Source organism: Mastigoproctus giganteus, chromosome 4, assembly GCF_048544385.1.
Source record: "Mastigoproctus giganteus isolate SK-2022 chromosome 4, ASM4854438v1, whole genome shotgun sequence".
NCBI classification, from domain to species: Eukaryota; Metazoa; Arthropoda; class Arachnida; order Uropygi; family Thelyphonidae; genus Mastigoproctus; species Mastigoproctus giganteus.
In genome coordinates this window covers 8,109,036-8,126,356 of record NC_143578.1, presented here as the reverse complement: position 1 = coordinate 8,126,356, position 17,321 = coordinate 8,109,036, and the positions used below count along the sequence as shown (strand labels likewise).

General features: G+C 37.2%; 1 protein-coding gene across 1 annotated transcript in view; it reads right to left on the bottom strand.

Moving 5' to 3' along the window:
• The window catches only part of LOC150086366 (uncharacterized), a 29,385-nt gene extending 15,667 nt beyond the window's left edge, over positions 1 to 13,718 (bottom strand). The window contains exons 1-3 of the mRNA XM_090371333.1: positions 13,518 to 13,718; positions 5,998 to 6,053; positions 2,422 to 2,547 (exon numbers count right to left, since the gene is read on the bottom strand). Of these exons, the coding sequence (XP_090227459.1) occupies positions 2,422 to 2,547; positions 5,998 to 6,053; positions 13,518 to 13,662 (327 nt within the window). The 5' untranslated portion in view covers positions 13,663 to 13,718. The remainder of the gene's footprint in view (positions 1 to 2,421; positions 2,548 to 5,997; positions 6,054 to 13,517) is intronic.
• Between the last annotated feature and the right edge of the window lie 3,603 nt (positions 13,719 to 17,321).

Here is a 17,321-nt window from a genome sequence, read left to right as displayed (position 1 = left end):
GTTAATTTTATGGGGATTTATCTGTAATTTCAGTTCTCTTGCCCAGTCCACAATTCCTTTTAGTGATCTGTTTATGGATATTTCTGATTTTGCCATGTCTCTGCTGGTATGCCATATTGCTATGTCATCTGCATAGCATGCAATCTTGGTGTTTTCGTCTATATGTTGATGGACGTTATTAGTGTATAGCAGGAAGAGCAGGGGACTGAGAACAGAGCCTTGCGGGACTCCCTGCCATGTTCTTCTGTCCCTGGAGTAGGCCCCATTATATCTTACTCTGATCTTTCTGTCTCTTAGAAAGTCTGCAATCCATATTAGGGCGTTACCCTTTATACCATGTTTGTATGCTATTTCAATTAATTTCTTTCTCCAGACTGTGTCAAAGGCCGATGTCATGTCGAGGAAGACAGCAATAGTCTTTTTTGAAGGGTTTTCTTGCAAGCCGTCTATGATTGACTGACATAGATAAAAGAGTTGATCTTCTGTGGCATGTTGTTTCTTGTAAGCTGTTTGGTAGAAATTTAATATTTTCGTTTTTATGAGTTCATTCATAATTCTAGAGTGTATTATACGTTCCGTGATTTTGCAGAGAATACTAGTGAGTGCAATGGGTCTGTAATGTTTACACTCGGTGGGCGATTTCCCCGGCTTAAGTAAGGGGACAATGATTGAGGTTTTCCATGCCTTGGGGAGTTTTCCCTTTTGCCAAGTTATGTTTATTATTTCCAGTAAGCATTTTGTAGCGGTTTCTCCAAAGCGCTTGACCATCTCCCCAAAAATTAGATCACTGCCTGGAGATTTTCTTGCATCAATGTTCCTGATCGCTGTCTTAAGCTCTTGGCAAGTTATAGCCTGAGTAAAGATATCATCATTTTTGTATCCTCTTGCCTCTGTCAGAAGTCTTCTAACTCTTCTATTCAATTTCTTGTCTTCCCTATTGAAGGATAATTTACTGATGTTGGAGTAGTGTGTTTCTAGCATATTTGCTGCCGCTTTGTTTGTATCTGCATCAGAACCAGAAGAGTTAATGATGTTTGAATTCTGATCTGTTGTACTAGAAGAGCATTTATTTAGGGCTCCGACGACTTTCCAATACTTTGCATCTTTCCTTGGGTCTAAGCTGTTGCAAAATTCTGCCCATTTTTTACTCTTACCCTTTGCTATCTCTTCCTCTACCTTTCTTGTAGCTTCGGCAAGCCTGTTTCTGTTTAGGCTTGTGTTGTTGGTCTTTACTAGTTCGTTTAAATGGTACCTTTCTTTAATCAGAGAATCAATGTTGAGATCTTTCCAATAAGAGACCCACTGTTTTTTCCTTTTACCTCTGGGTATGAACCTCTTGGCCGCAATTGTGATGTTCTTTGTAAGGTTTGAAGTCTTTTCTTCAAGACATTCAGTTCGAGGCTCATTTAAGCATAGTTTGTCCAGTAACTGTGTAAAACCTGTCCAATCTGCTTTTCTGAAGTTCCATGATCTCTTTTTCTGGTCAACTTCCTCCGCTTGAAATTTAAGTGTGGTTATAATGGGGCGATGATCACTCATGGCACTATTCAAGATTCTCCAGCTGCAAAGGCTTGAGATATGATAGCTGACTGCTGTGAGATCAAGGGCAGATTCCGTGCCAGTAGTTCTTGATAAGTAGGTATTTTGCTTGTTATTTAATATGATCAGACCTAGATCAATTAGGATATCTTCTACCTGTTGTCCCTTTATAATAACAGAGTCTATAATAACAGAGTCTGGGATGTTGCTTATTTCATTGAATGAATTGGGGCTGATGGAGGAGTTATCAGGATGATACACATTGACCAAGATGAAGGAGCGCTCTGGAGAGATGATCTCCAGAGCCTGGACTTCTGTGTTGCCAGTATCTTGCCCTGCAGTGATAACTTTATACTTGACAGCAGAGTCTTTAATTAGGAACGCTAATCCACCTCCACGTTTATTCTCTCTATTCTTTCGAATCGTAGTGTAACCTTTAATGTTGAGCTGTATTTTGTCGTTCAGCCATGTCTCCTGAAGACAGGCAATGTGAACATCATTTTCAAGTAAAAGACTCTGTAGTTCGTCTCTTTTCCTCTGTGTTCCATTAATGTTTAGCTGTAGGATATTGATTGTCCTCGTAGCACATTTCCCATCAAGTTCCCGGACTGCAGAGCTTGACGCGTCGGCTGCCCCGTACGCGGTAGCATGGTCTAAATCTGTGAATTGACTTCTCATGGAAAAAGGGTTGCCATTGCCGTAGAGAGGTTGGACTTCTACCTGTTGGTCCGCGGAAGGTATTTGATTTCCCTTCTACCACCCAATGGGAGGCATTCCCCGATCCGCCACCTGGGGACGCGCCCTCTAGGGGTTACAGGCTCCCCCGAGGGAAAACGGAGATGGTTTATTTGTTAAAATAAAGTTAAAAGTTCAATTGCCTACCCAGATTCTTTTTCTCCGTTCCAGTCCATCAACAACTTTTTCGCACAGATCTCTGACGACATCGACATTTTCGATGGTAGAGTTTACATTTTCTCTGTAGCAATCGGTAAAATTGCGAACATTATACTGTAAGAGAAATGAAATCGGGAAGTTACTCATTTAAAATATCCCTGAGCCAAGAACAGATTAATAAAATTAATAGACTATTGATGTAATCAAAGGATAAACTTAATAGATCAATAACAAAAATATGTTTAGAATTTTCACCTCTAAATTATTTATTGAAGAGCTTCCTTTAATATTATAGTCAATGATATTTTATAAAGGTTTATAAATTTTTATGTCGTCAGCAAATATTGTTTATTTTGGAAAATAATTCCTGCAACCAACTTGGAATTTGACAGTTACAAATCAAAACTATTAAATCTCCCAAAGTTGACAGGTGTGGACATTAACTTGGAGTTTCAGAGAATATGAAAAATTAAATTTAAAAGATGCAGATATATCTTTCGCTTGAAAGCAAGCCTTAAATTCAGATATCAAGCCGTGTTTCTGAGCACATAATTGATTCACTTTCCCTACTAATCTGAAATTCATCAAAATCTTTTATTAAATTACAAGGACCATTCATATTATTCAAATATGGGTAGAGCTGCTCCATTTAATAAGGAAATAAACAGGGAAAGTTCTGAAGGAGCCGTTTCTCTATGAATCATGGCCTAATGAAATGTGCTACTTGTGCGATGTTTGCAGGATCTTCTGGAACAGAACATGATGGAACCAAGTTGAATATCTTTCAGGGTGTTCGGTGCAAACAGTACGTGGAAATTTGTCATTAACTCAATGTCCTGATAGGTGTCTCGGCGTCTGAACACCGAATAAGTATTTTTATATACATTCAAACATGAGGATTTTTAGGGGCGCAGATGAGAGTAGTTTATCAAATTCTAATGGGAAGTTAAAAGGTTTTGTGAAACTAAGAGAAGAGTGGATGAGAAACTTAAGAATGGCAATTCGAGTGGATAGGATTTATCCGATTATATTAAGGTATCCAACAGAAGAGCTAAACAAATACTTTGCTAATTATGAGAGCATTTTTGGATTCATGGGGCAGGCTCCGAAGAGTGATGTGCGAATGTAGTACCAGTTCACAAAGGGGAATCAAAGAGTGACATGATTAATTGCAGATCTGTTAATTTGCCTTCTAATGGAGTCACTGGTTGAAGAAGTAATGCAGGAGCATCTAGACAGGGCTGCAACACTTATATGTCAGTCACAGCCGGATTGTTTTTTAAGGGGCGATTTTGTGTGTGCAATTTCATTGAATACAATGATGCAGTGACAAAGGAATTCAACGGAAAATTTAATTTTGTTATGATATACTTGGATTTCCAGAAAGCGTTTGATACTGTTGCACATAAAATACTGTTGTAAAAAGTGTAGCAGTTTGGGATTAATGTTGGTCCATATTTTAATTAATATAAGGGCGGTTGTGTGGAAGAAGACAAAGAGTTGTCGATTGACACTGCTCCTTGTGGAACAGTTAATTGCTGAATGAGAGATAAATAAACAAAATTTTTATTTATCACTCATTTATTTTTAATATATTATAAATATACTTATTCTCTATGGCAGCGTTTCTCAACCGGTGGTACATGAATAACGGACGTTTGACTTTTTTAAATTAATGAAATCTTACTAAATCCTCTGCGTTCAGGATTAAGTTAAGGTCTGCGTGAGGATTTCAGGGCTGCAGATGAAATATTACAATATTGGTAAATTTTTTTACGGTACACAATATTCTTTAGAAGAACATTGGCGTGTGTACTGATGGAGCTCAGGCTTTAACAGGAAAGCATAGCGTGTAGCTGCAATAAAGGAAGTCGCTGTTGAACTCAGTTAATTCAGTGCAGTATTCGCCGTGAATCATTGGTTGCAAAAGCCATACCAGAAAAACTGAAAACTGTTTTAAATCAGTCGGTTAATATTGTTAATTTTATTAAATCCCGTGCAGTAAATTTTCTGATATTCAAAATTTTATGCCAAGAGATGGGGAGTGACCATGAAAAACTACTACTGCATAGCGAAGTCAGATGGTTGTAAAGAAGTAAAGCTTTAAACCGACTTTTAGAACTTCATTCCGAAGTGCGAGTTTTCCTTTTAGATTCAAAATTCGAATTAAAAGATGATTTCTTTGATGAATTATGGTTGGCTAGATTAGCCTATTTAGCTAATATTTTTGGAAGACCTTAATGATCTGAATTTTACTTTAACTTCACAAGGAACAAACGTGGTGGCTCTTTTCACAGTTAGTGAAAAAGTAAATGCAACAAATAAAAACTTGAGATAATCATGAAATAATTGGATAAAAAGGTCTTACGTTTCCTACCAACTTCAGAAAGTTTTCTTGGAGGAAACAATTTAAAATTGAGACAAGGATTATTATTAAATATAAAAAGGCATTGTTTTCAGTTAAAACATAACTTCGAATTGTATTTCCCAGAAGATTATGAAAAAGAAAGCTGGATCAGGAATCGGATTATTTCTCCAGATTATGTACCAGATTATCTTTCTTCTGAAGAAAAAGAGCAACTTTTAGAAATTTATTGTGACAGAAATTTAAGGGTTGGTTTCAAAAACAACACTTTAATCAACTTTTGGATTAAGCATAAGAAAAATTTTAAAGAAATTTGAGAAAAGGCAATACAATTTTTAATGCCATTTTGTTCGTCCTACTTATGTCAAACAGGATTTTATTTTATGCTGAAGAAGACCAATCAAAGAAGAATATTTATTATAAAAACAGTTCGTTTCCAGTTTATCTTATCCCTGCTATATATATTTTCCTTTTTTTTGTCAAAATCGTTTGATGAACTAGAATGGACAATTTGATTCGATACACCTCTGAAATGGTGCAACCCATTCGTTATCCACTTTATAATTTGATGAAAAGAATCGAGTGTTTCGAGAGTAAAATTATTTTCCAGTTTAACTTGCTAAACTCAGTTATCGAATTCAAAATTAATACCAGTTAAGTTTACTATAACTTCTGTTTACATCCTGAACGTGGATGTTTTAATAAATACATTCTTTATAGAAATAGAAATAGGATGGTGTTGTAACTGGGTTTTAGGAGCATTAGCGACTAAGACCTATTGAAAGTCGAAAACAAACACACGCAGTGTTCGTTTTCAATTTACAATTTTTGCTGGACAAAAGATCCGAGTTGCAGAGAAAAAATCCTGCTCTCCTCGCCTGAGACCAACTATCTCAGCCACTTTGTGAAAAAGGCCCATAAAAATTCCTCGTGCTATGGACTGGATTCGAATTCAAATATTGTACACCCGGTGAGAAAAGACGTTGATTATATTAATTGTGTTACTCATTGAGGCATAAAAGGTGGAAGAGTATTAACCTAAAGGAGCAAAGACCACTGCGTAGTTATATGAAAATACTTTCAATGTTATCAAATATTAAAGCTATTTTCATACAGCTAGGAAGTTTAGATAATATAGAATAACAATCTAGAGATAGTAGAATCGTTATTATTAATAATAAAAATGAGTTAATACCTACCCGAAATGCATCTTCGTTCACGATGCAGCCTTCGATATTATTTTCAACTATACCTCCTGAAAGAGAAAATAATTTCTTCAAATAGGCTTCTGGGGTTGGAAATGTTCATGTTGACAATGACTCCGTGAACCTACACCAACCGTTATAAACTATACTATTCATTTTACTTATTTTATTTCATTTTATTAGTATTACTTTAACAACTGTAATTTATTTTATTTTAATTTAATAAAAGTTTATAACGGTTGCTGGAGGATCGGGCAGTCATTGTAAATTTTATATGTAATATAAACTCAAAGTTTCAGTTGATGGTTAAAAATAAATAAGCAAGGTATGACAGATACACCAAAACGCGTAATGCGGCAGTAAAGAATGCAAAAGTATAATTAAGTATGTAAGGATAGATGTCTGATATATATAAGTATGTAAGGATCATTAAGTCTGATATATTAACAAGACAAGACCTTTTATCTGCGATTAATAAGTTGCCTGCAACTGGTACAGCGGGAATCGACAAAGTACCACAATTTATCATTAAATGTTTGAGCCCATTTCTAAGTGATCCCCTCCTAATAATTTTCAATAGCATATTAAAAGGAGAATTTTTCCCTCCAATATGGAATTTATATTCTGTTAGGCCACTCCCAAAAGTTTCCCAGCCAACTGAAGCCAAGAACTTTAGACCCATCTCTCGTTCCTCGTGTCTATTGAAATTACTTGAAAAAACAGTACTGAAAACACTTACCACGCACATTCTCCCGCACAGGCCCCAGCAAATTCATTATTCGTTGCAAAACAGATCAACAGTTAGTAACCTGATTATGACTACTAATGCAATCCTTGGATCATTTGAGGAGAAAGAAGAAATGGCAATCACATATCTTGATTTACAAGCTGCGTTCGATAGTGTTCACATCCCAGCCTTGCTCAAACTCCTTCGAAATTACTATCACATCACAGGCCCAGTACTGAAGTTTCTGACATCCCTTCTTCAGAATAGAATCATCCAAATGTACATAGGAAATCAAAGGTATACTAGACAAATACAAGCAGGCGTTCCACAAGGAGGAGTCCTGTCCGGAATTCTTTTCACTGCTATCATCTACCCACTAATACACAATAGAACAGATATGATATCATATGAAGATGATTTAAAGATCTTCACAAAAATAAATTTGACCGATGAAGCCAAAAACGCCACAGTAACCATCAACAAGACCTTATTAGAAGTACAGCAGTACCTCAAGAATTTTGACCTGCAAGTGAACCCTGAGAAATCTGCCATCATGGTATTCTCTCTTAAACCCATACCAACCATAATTCAGCCTGCGATTGACGGAGTCCCGATCCCCTGCGTTGAAAAGCAAAGAGATCTGGGTGTAATCTTCGACAGAAAATTACGATTCCATCACCATATAGAAGAACTCTGTGCTAAATTCAACAAGAAACGGTGGGTTGCCAAGCAGCACTTGATACACATTCACAACAGAAACCTGATAAAAATGTATATCAGGATGATGATTTTGGAAGTGTACTGTATGGAGTAGAGTTGTGGGGCTCAGCTGCAGACACCACAATTAAACCATTAAAAGCCGCTGAATACTGGCTCCTGAAGTGGGCAACCTGGAAGTGTCATCTCCCACCACAGCAGCGCACAACACCGATGGCCAACGCGTTAAATTTAACCAGGTTTTCAGCATTAATGCACGAGAGAAGACTCATCTTCACCGTAAAAATGATTGCCGGGAGAGTCTCAGCACCCAGCGTTTGGGACACCGTGTGCTGGCGGATTCCCCAACCAGGTCTCCGCTCCATTCCCAAGCTTCTTGCTCTTCCTTCGAGACTACATTTGAAAGATCGGTTCCTCCCTTATCAGAAGCTCCACCTGGTTCAATCCCTGGATGCTGACTTATTTAAAATCATAGACGATAAAAAGTATAGACGGATCATCCTAGATCTGCACGTGGTCTCCAGAACTACCAACTGATCTCAGATCGTTATGGCGGGGCAAGAGACTCTCAGAAAACTGGACTTGAGGAAAAGCTTCTGTTATCACAATTTGTTATTTTTGTTATTTTGTATTAGTTTTCCTTTCAAGTCAATGTTATCTGCTATGAGTACTTTTTTTTTTTATTTTTATTATATAATTTGCTTATAATTAATCTTTACAATTCCTTTATTATCTCTGCCGTTTGTTAACCCCTGGCATGGTGCCGTGAAGGGTATTGTATGGTCGTGGTACCTGTGTGTACCGGTGAACTGTACAATAAAGATCTTATTTATTTATTTATTTATATATAAGTTTGAAAGGATAGATAAGTCTGATAAAATTTGCACATATGGAGGTGAAAAATACACAAAGTGCCAAGGACTAGAAGGGTAAGGATAGCAGAAAAAAAGAAGTATTGTAGTCTTTTTATGAGCTCATCTGCTTCTGTGGCCATAAAGGACCTCACAGAGTGTTTGCCTTTTACTCCGATCCAAGCCCGAGGCAGGATCCGAACACGCGACCTTTAGGTTGCCAGGTGGGCACTTTACCAACCTGGCTAACCCGGTCGACTGTATGTGTGTTTCTCTCTTTTTTTTTTTTTTTTTTTTTTGTTTTGTTTTTAATGTGAACCCCAAACACGAGAGGTATTAGAAACTATAGTACTTATTACCATGCTTGGGTTGGAGGTTGAGAAGATGAAAGAAGATATTTGTTGACATTGGACTTGAACTTGTGTAGACTGTAATTTTCAGGGAATACGTATGAAGGAAGGTTGTTCCAGAAAACGGCAGTTCAATGAATAACTGAGGAAGATGAAAAGTTGGTTCTGTGAGTTTGAAGTTGGACAATAAATGGATGTTGGCTTGTGGCAGCACGCGTTCAGACTGTTTTGAAAGAGAGAGCTGGAATTATAGAAGCCAATTCAGAAGAACAGTGGCCATGGAAGTATCTGTAGAAGAGGCAAGCAGCAGAAACAGTACGTCATTGAGACAGCGAGTGGAGAGACTCTGTTGGAGATGAATCATTAATTAACCTAACTGCCCTCTTCTGAATGGAATCAGGAAGCCTGAGAGAGGTTTTGGGGGCACCACCCCAGATGTGGGAACAATATTCCATGACAGGGCGGATTTGCGATTTATACAGAGTGAGCAGCTGTTTGGAAGAAAAGTAACGCCGAGAGCAAAAACGAAAACCAAGTTTTTTAGATGCAGAGGAAGCAATATTTGTAATATGCTTGTGCCAAGAGAGATTACAAGTCAGGGTAATCGCCAAAAAGATATATCATTTTGCCTAGAAATCGGAGTGTCACTAAAGATAAGCAGAGGAGCAGAACAATCCTTGCGAGATATAAGACAACACTTAGTTTTAGAAGGGTTGAAATCAACTAAGTTGTCTCTGCCCCACTGGAGAATTACCCGATGATCGGCATTTAAGGAATTGGTAGCAGATTTTCGAGAAGTTGAAGCTGATTGAGCAGGACAAGGTCTCTGAAAATGGAAAGTGGAATGCAATGTGTTATCATCAGCACAACTATGGATAGGATTTCCAGTCAATGGAAGAAGGTCATTAATATACAAGAGGATAAGAGTGGGGGAAAGAACTAAACCTCGGGGGACACCGGCATTAGTGGAGAAGTTAGAAGACAGAGAACCATCTACCATCGCCCTCAGTGAGCGATCAGAGAGAAAACTGGATAACCAATTACTAAAAACAGTTGGAAAACCATAAGATGGAAGCATGTTTAGAAGACCTTTATGCCAAACACGATCAAAAGCCTTTGATATGTCAAGAGCAACTACTTGTGTGTTACCGAATTTTTCCATTGAATTAGCCCATAAATGAGTAACATAAGCCAGAATATCACCAGTGGATCGACACTGACGGAATCCATACTGGCGATCGTTGATCAGACGGAAGGTTTCTAGGTAGTTTAATAGTTGGTGGATAATTGATTTCTTCATTACTTTAGAAAGAGTAGAAGTAATTGCAATGCGACGATAATTAGAGGAGAGGGATTTGTCATCCTTTTTAGGAACTGGCTGGATATGGGCATATTTCTAAGCAGAAGGAAAAATACCTTTGGAATAAGAAAGTGAAAAAAGGAGGCCAAGAATAGGCGTAAGTTCAGGAGCACAATTTTTGAGAACCAGTGGAGAAATACTATCAGGACCTGGAGCTTTCTTAGCATCAAGATTCATCAAATTCCTTCTGATATCATTTAGACAAAAGACGGCAGGAGGCATTGAATGGAGCCTGTTGAGAATTGTGGGAGGTGTTTTACCAAGATCATTAATACGTGAGCTGGAAGAAAAATGGGATGCTAGCAGGTCAGCTTTATCCTTGGCTGAAGTGACAACAGAACCATCTGGTTTGGACAGAGCTGGGAGCAGAAATGGGCAAAGGTTGCGGCCAATAGCTTTTGCAAGAGACAAGAATGCTCGGCTACCATTAGAGCAAGAAACAAGTTTTCTACTCTTAGCCTGTTCAAACTCTAGTTTGGACCGATTAATAACTGCTTTACAATTGTTGCGAGCTTTGGTGTAGGCAGAAATGAAACTGAAGAATTAGAAACAAGCCAATTACGATATGCAACATTTTTCTTTTGAACAGTCTTGGCACATTTATTGGAGAACCAAGGTTTAGATAAAGGAAGAGGTTTAAAAGTGGAGTGTGGAATAAAGGATTCCATTCCTGCAAGAATAATTTCACTGACACGATCGGAGCAAAGGTTGACATCAGAAGTTTTGAAACAGTAATCCGACCAAGGAAAGGAAGAAATGAAGTCTCACAGGTCATCTCATTTTACATTCTTGTAATGCCAAACAACACGAGGTTGGGAATAGCCATGAGATAAAGGTTCCATTGGAGAAGACACCATCACCAAGTTGTGATCTGAAGTGCCTAAAGGACCTCTAACTTCGACCGTGTACTTAGAAGTGTTGTTTGTGAGAAAAATATCAAGCGTATTGGCTGTATGATTAGGATTGTCCGGCATTCTTGTAGGTAAACGAACAAACTGTGCAAGGTCATTAGTAATTGCAAAAGCCTCAGCATCTCGACCTGCTGGGTCGATGTGACTAGAAAACGGAAGCCAGTTGGAGTTGTGAACATTAAAATCACCAAGGATAAATTACCTCACTGTTAGGAAAGTTGGACTGGAGAAATTCGAGTTGCAAAGAGAGGAAGTCAAAGAGCTCCAAGTGATTAGTGGAGTTGGGAGAACGGTAGAGACAACAGATGAATTTGACGCAATGGAGTAGAGAGATATTAAGCCAGAGAAGATTAAAGAGAAGAGATTCCAAATTGCCAAGTCTCTGACAGGGAATATCAGAACGGACATATGCACAAATACCACATTTGAGGCGAAAGGAATCATACAGCGAATAATTTGTGCATCTGAGATGATCAGTGTTTGAATCAACCGATAACTGAGATTCTGTCAGAAAAAGTACATGGGGTTTGGCAGACTGCAAGTGGAAATCGACATCGTTGAGATTAGAATTGCCACAAGTATATTTATGAAAAGAATTAGGAAGTGCTTGGGAGGTTTAGATCTTTTCGCAGATAAGCTTGCTCTATTAGTTTGACAATTCATGGTGTATTCAATAGTAAGAAAATTGAGTGGGACATGCCGTATGAAGTAATGAAATTTTTGGATTTTGTTTACACGTGTTACGAATATACCCAGATCCTTGACATAACGTGGCCTAGACAATGCTCCTCGTATACAAACTACTCGGACTCACTCCAGTCACTATTTGATAGAGTAGAGCAGAGGTTTGTAAAAGAGTAGAGTAGAGCAGAGCAGAGGTTTGTAAAAGGCGAAAGAATGTTAATATCCTAAATGTTATGAAGAATTAAGAAAATTATGGACTGAATTGCAAAGGCAATTAGAGGTTATTGAGCTGTATAGTAAAATAATAAATAGAAATTATTAAACAAAATAAAGTAAAATAAAATAAAAGCTAAGAGAGCTGTTATCAGATATGTGTGGGCAAATGTAGGTATAAGTCGAAAACAAGGATAGCAAAAATGTAAAATCTGATGTCAGCTGAAATAAATAGTGATACATGGTTAGGTATTTCATCAGGAGACTACACCTGACCTTGTATCAGAAACTGCATTGCTATATGTCTCAATAGCAGTGTAAGGGAAGGGAAATAAATCCAAAAAGCAAAAAAGAATAAACTTAGCACATTCTCTTAGAGTATGGATAAGATAGTCCCTAAGTCCAGCAAATATGTAATTGTAAAACCAAGTTTTTTGTCCTTAAGAATGCCAATTTCTTTCTAAATGTCCATTCTTAGATTTTCCCTTACAACTGAAGTCAGATTGACCAGTCTACAGATATCGATTTCACAATTAGAGCCACATTTCGGTGCTGGAGATAATTTGGCCCTTTCCCTGTCCAAAGGAATCTACCGCAAGTCCGATGATGTCACTTTATGCGAGTAGCCTTTCCTCATTATTATGAGACTTTCGTTAGTAAGACCCATCCAAATACTTGTTCAGTTGATCAGCAGCATTATCTGAGTTATCTAAGACTATCACACCCCCAATGCAAAGGATCCGAATTTAATCGCTTTCTTCTTATTTGTGTTCGCTTACATTCCTGTTCCCCGATCCTCGCTCTCTTGATGAGCTTTTTCATACGTGGACTGGCATCGTAACTTTATCTGTGGTTTTACACTGAAAGGACAGAATTCATGGGATAACTCGGTCCTGAGCAACGTGACGCTGTAAACACACTTGTAGCTGGCAAACCAACCACTTGGCAGATATATATCGCGGAGATGGTACAGAAATTGCACTATCCCCATTGGAAGTATCATGAGTGTATCAGACGTATGCAGTTTTCGGGAAAACATCTCATCGTAAACAGCGCTGTTGGCGGAGAAATATGGTGGTTGATCGTGGCCATTGCCATCTGTCTTGCATTGTTTCAGCTAACCGGAGAGCACAGTGGCACAAATTACCACCGACTTCAACGAGGGAGGTGACCGAAAGGTCTCCATCAAAGACCATCAGGAAATCATTAGCCCCAATAGGTTAATTGTTATAACATACTTCCATCTGTTGTTGTGGAAGTAGATGGTTGGAAAAATTAAAGGAAGCACTAGACAAATTCTTGGCGGCTGTATGTTTTTTTTTTTTTTTTTTTGGCTGCTTTCTTGCATCATTTGCCACTGTTGTTACTGTTAGTCATGGAGTGGATAAGTAAATAATGTTTACTAGATTAATATTTTTAATAAAAACTAATCAAAAAATTCGTATTTTACGTTAAAAACTTCAGGTTTGCCTTTCTTCTCTTCCTCCTCCTAAACATATTCCACTCAGAAATATTAAGGGTGCCATTTAAGCACGTGAGGCGTTAGCAGTTCTATTGTCGCTCCCTGGTCGTAGTTGCTCCAGCAAAAAGAATTTTAAATATCTGTTTTGCGAAATAGCGTTTAAGTGTAATTATATCTGTTTTAAAACTGTCGGAACCACATATGAAGCGTGAATAAAATAAAAAAATTTAAACACTTACTGCAAGGCTGGCATAATTCGTCTTTTATTGCCATTTCGTCTTTTTGCCTGTCGGTTCTCCACCTCTTTCTGTCCGTGCGTTGACAGCAGCAACCCCAGAGAAGGGCTAAAGCTAGCACGTATTGGATATGCATTGATCGTTTCATGGAGATCCGAAGATAGATTTCCGTTTGATTCTACAAGCACCACAAGCAGACACCGTCAGACAACGTGTTGCAAGCACCAGAGTGAGGCAACCGTCTGTTCTAACGAACAAAGCGTGCTGCCTTTTAAATGCAGTTAAGGTTTTCCTTATGCAGTTAATTGCACTATTTTAGGAGCATTGAATTGCTGCTGCATTCTTCTCATTGGACCACCACATATTAACGCAACTGATCGAATGGTGTCTGTGGCGTAATCTTTGCACTATTCTCGCTCAACAGGCATGGTTTCCTCTTGCTTCCAATCAGAGGCTCATATTTTAAAAATAATTTAATATCAGAAGATATTATATTCGTTTCATCTTACATAAGGGAGGTTTTCATTTTTCTTTGTTTAATTGCTGTGTTTTGTCGTCATGGGTTTTTCGATTACTTTGGATTATCAAGGTCAGTCAGATTCTCCAAAGGATTAACTGATCAGAATGTGCTTTTGGAACGTGCAGTCGATATTTGGTGACGTTTGGACGAGTGGGTATCAGGAAATTATCAGTGACCTTACGGCCATTCCCTGCAAATTGGCTATCGACTTGAGGTTTAAATTTTTATTGTCAGGATTAGTATTAGGGTTGCAATTATGCATCGTTGTAAGAAGTCAAAGGTTTTTGCTGCACTAAGAAAAAAAGAAAAAAAAATGAAATTGAAAACACAAATAAAAAAATAAACGATAAAAAAATGGAAGACTGTTCTATTAGATTGTACTGGATATTGTAGTCGGATAAAGATAGTTAGGGAACGCACTCCTTCTTCTGGAGATTTACTTCGCTTATCCGGGAATTGTTAAAAAGGTTTCTAGACACAAATTTAATGCTAGTGGATGTGGGAAACTTATTAAACTTCAAGTGGATAATCGGATTATAGTTATCTTTAATGTTCATATCGTGTGCCATTTGAGCTGCCCTAATGAGAATCCTTATGAGATTTGAGAGACGCATTTTTGATGTTTCTGTTTCTTTTAGATATGGAAGAAAATATTACTAAAAAAGGATTTCTGTTAATCAGTGATTTTTCATCTTAGGCTGCAAGTTTTATCACTTGGTGTAGGACAATTGTTGAATCTTTCAAATATCGTGAATGAAATTTACGGTTTGAAATTGCACAAGCCTCTTCTCTCCTTCCCTTCACAATGGCTTATATTACTGTGAGCAAGGATTCCATTGCTCCATCTACACAAGTCTAAATGTATAGAAATATTTATTCTCTCTAGTAATCAGTGTCCCACTTTACATATAAAACTCTTCGTCAAATGGACAAGAAAATTGAAACCTACTTAAAGATAAAGACTTATTGACCTACTAAGATTTCTAAACATTCTCATGGGAAATCTTTTATGTGTTCCAGTTTTAAAACAATTCTTCCTTCTTCGTAGAAAATGAATGGGATTCTCTGTGGTTGGTTAATTATAAATCGACCGTGAACGAACTCCTTTATGGTAATCCATACGCTCCTGTTCATTTTAATGCGGAAATTATAATTTTAATATTCAAGGTAATCTATTAAAATGATTAGGAACACTAAAAACCTCGCCTAGACGTCTGATAACAAACCTGAAGTTTCGGCATTCAGACTTTTCAAAGATCTCAACGAAATTGCAATTCATTGCCATTTGTCTTAAACAGAGCTAATCGAAATTACATCAAAGTAGGGAATAGAAGTATGTAATAAAATCTGTAAAATAACCTGATGACTATGAAAAATTATCGGAATTCTGAAAGAAACGATAACGCTTAGTGAATCGTGTACAAAATTAGCAGAAATAATGTATACCTTGGAATAATCTTTAATATCATTATTGATAATGATTCAGTGTCTCACTTTGGCGGATAATTTCAACAGAATTCTTGTTCGACGTCTTCCTGTGGATAATATTTGCTGTGAATCTTATTAATGTCGGTTTGACTTATTGGGGTTTAGCTGTTGCTATTTTCCAATTGATCAAACATTGCTATTTAAGTTTGCTGAGTCATATGCTGCCATTTCCCCAATTAAAATAGTTAAACGCCAGGGTTTGATCAGTCTGAATAACTGTTTATCAGAAACGGATTAAATTTATTCATCTAAACATTCTATTAAGTCTTAATACCTTATACACGCTTGCAATCTCCCACTTTTAATTTGGATTTCCAAAGAAATTTGCGTCTTTGGATTTGCACCGTTAAAATTGCGTTAAACCTATAAATTGCCTAAATCATAGCATCAAATGATAAACCGAAATCATACTATCAGATATCCCTCCTTTCATATCTTGGAGCTTTAATGGTATGTAGGATTACTCAATTTCTTTCAGAAATCAATAAAATTTCCTCATTCCGGATTTCGCTCTGGAGAGGCCTTCCAAGGTGCTTTATTTGAGGTGATTACAGATATGATTTGGATTAGAAAGAAATCAAATTCAATTCATTAGATCTATATACTTATTTGAAAGAAGATTTTAACTTCTTGTTTCGGAGTAGTCTCTACTGGTGAAGGTAGTCGAATTGTTCTAAACATCTTCTTTCCCATATCTAATTATTTCTCCAATTTGCGAAGAAGAAAAAAAAACAACAACACTGATATTGTTATCAGATCTTTCATGTCATTGCCACCAAGAGTTAGTCGCCAGCCTCAAATTTGTAATATCCTGGAATATTTGCTGTCACGTTCCGATAACCTTCGCAAAACCAATATTTACAACCTATGGAAATACGCTGTAATATTAATTCCCAAACACGGTTCGAACTTCATATCAATCACAATCTCTTAAGAATGTACAGCTAAATATTATCTGTTTCATACATAAAACCACACATCTGAAATATAACAAATAAAATTAAAAACTGGACTGCTCTGCGTTTTAGAATCTGAGGACGTGAATGGGTACTTGAATCGAACTTTAGTTCTTCTAAATAGCACAGTTTTAATTATTTATTTTGCGTTAATTAACTTTAGAAGAGCCTCGTTCCTGGAAATTCCAACTCATTTAGAAATAGTTCAACGTTGTTTCTTAGATCATATTGAGAACTTTCACAACCTTGTCTCGTCTGTTTTACAACTCACTTCTGCAACCCATCCAATTGAGTTACATTTCATTTTTAAAGGATCTTATTATGCCCTGGCGTGTGGCACACTGGAGGTCTGGGTTCAAACCGGATTCTTATGGGCTGTTTGCTATTCTGATTTTTATGGACTTGTTTCACACTGTTACTGAGTTATTCGGTCTCAGGAGAGGATTTATGTTTTTATTTTCACCCGAAAATTCAGAATTTTTGCACATAACCTAGGCAAATCAACTTAGAACCAGTATGCTGAGATCATAGCGAAGATGAAAAGAGAAAAGTAGTTTCACTGGAAGGTTCCGAAATTTTATTTTCGCAATTCCTGCATTTCACATCGCCATATCTCATTTCCTGCCTTAGACATCTCAATGCATATATAATTGTACCAGCTTCCTGTTATGGGAGAACTGCATGTAGGCCATCTTGTGCAATAAATTGCACAACTCTTTATAAACGCCGAAATATTAGTATTACGCCCTTGTTCCTCTTATATATGTTCGCTATAATAATATAGATGGACACAGCTGTCTTAGAAATGTATTGCAATTTACAAATTTTAGGATATTCAGATAT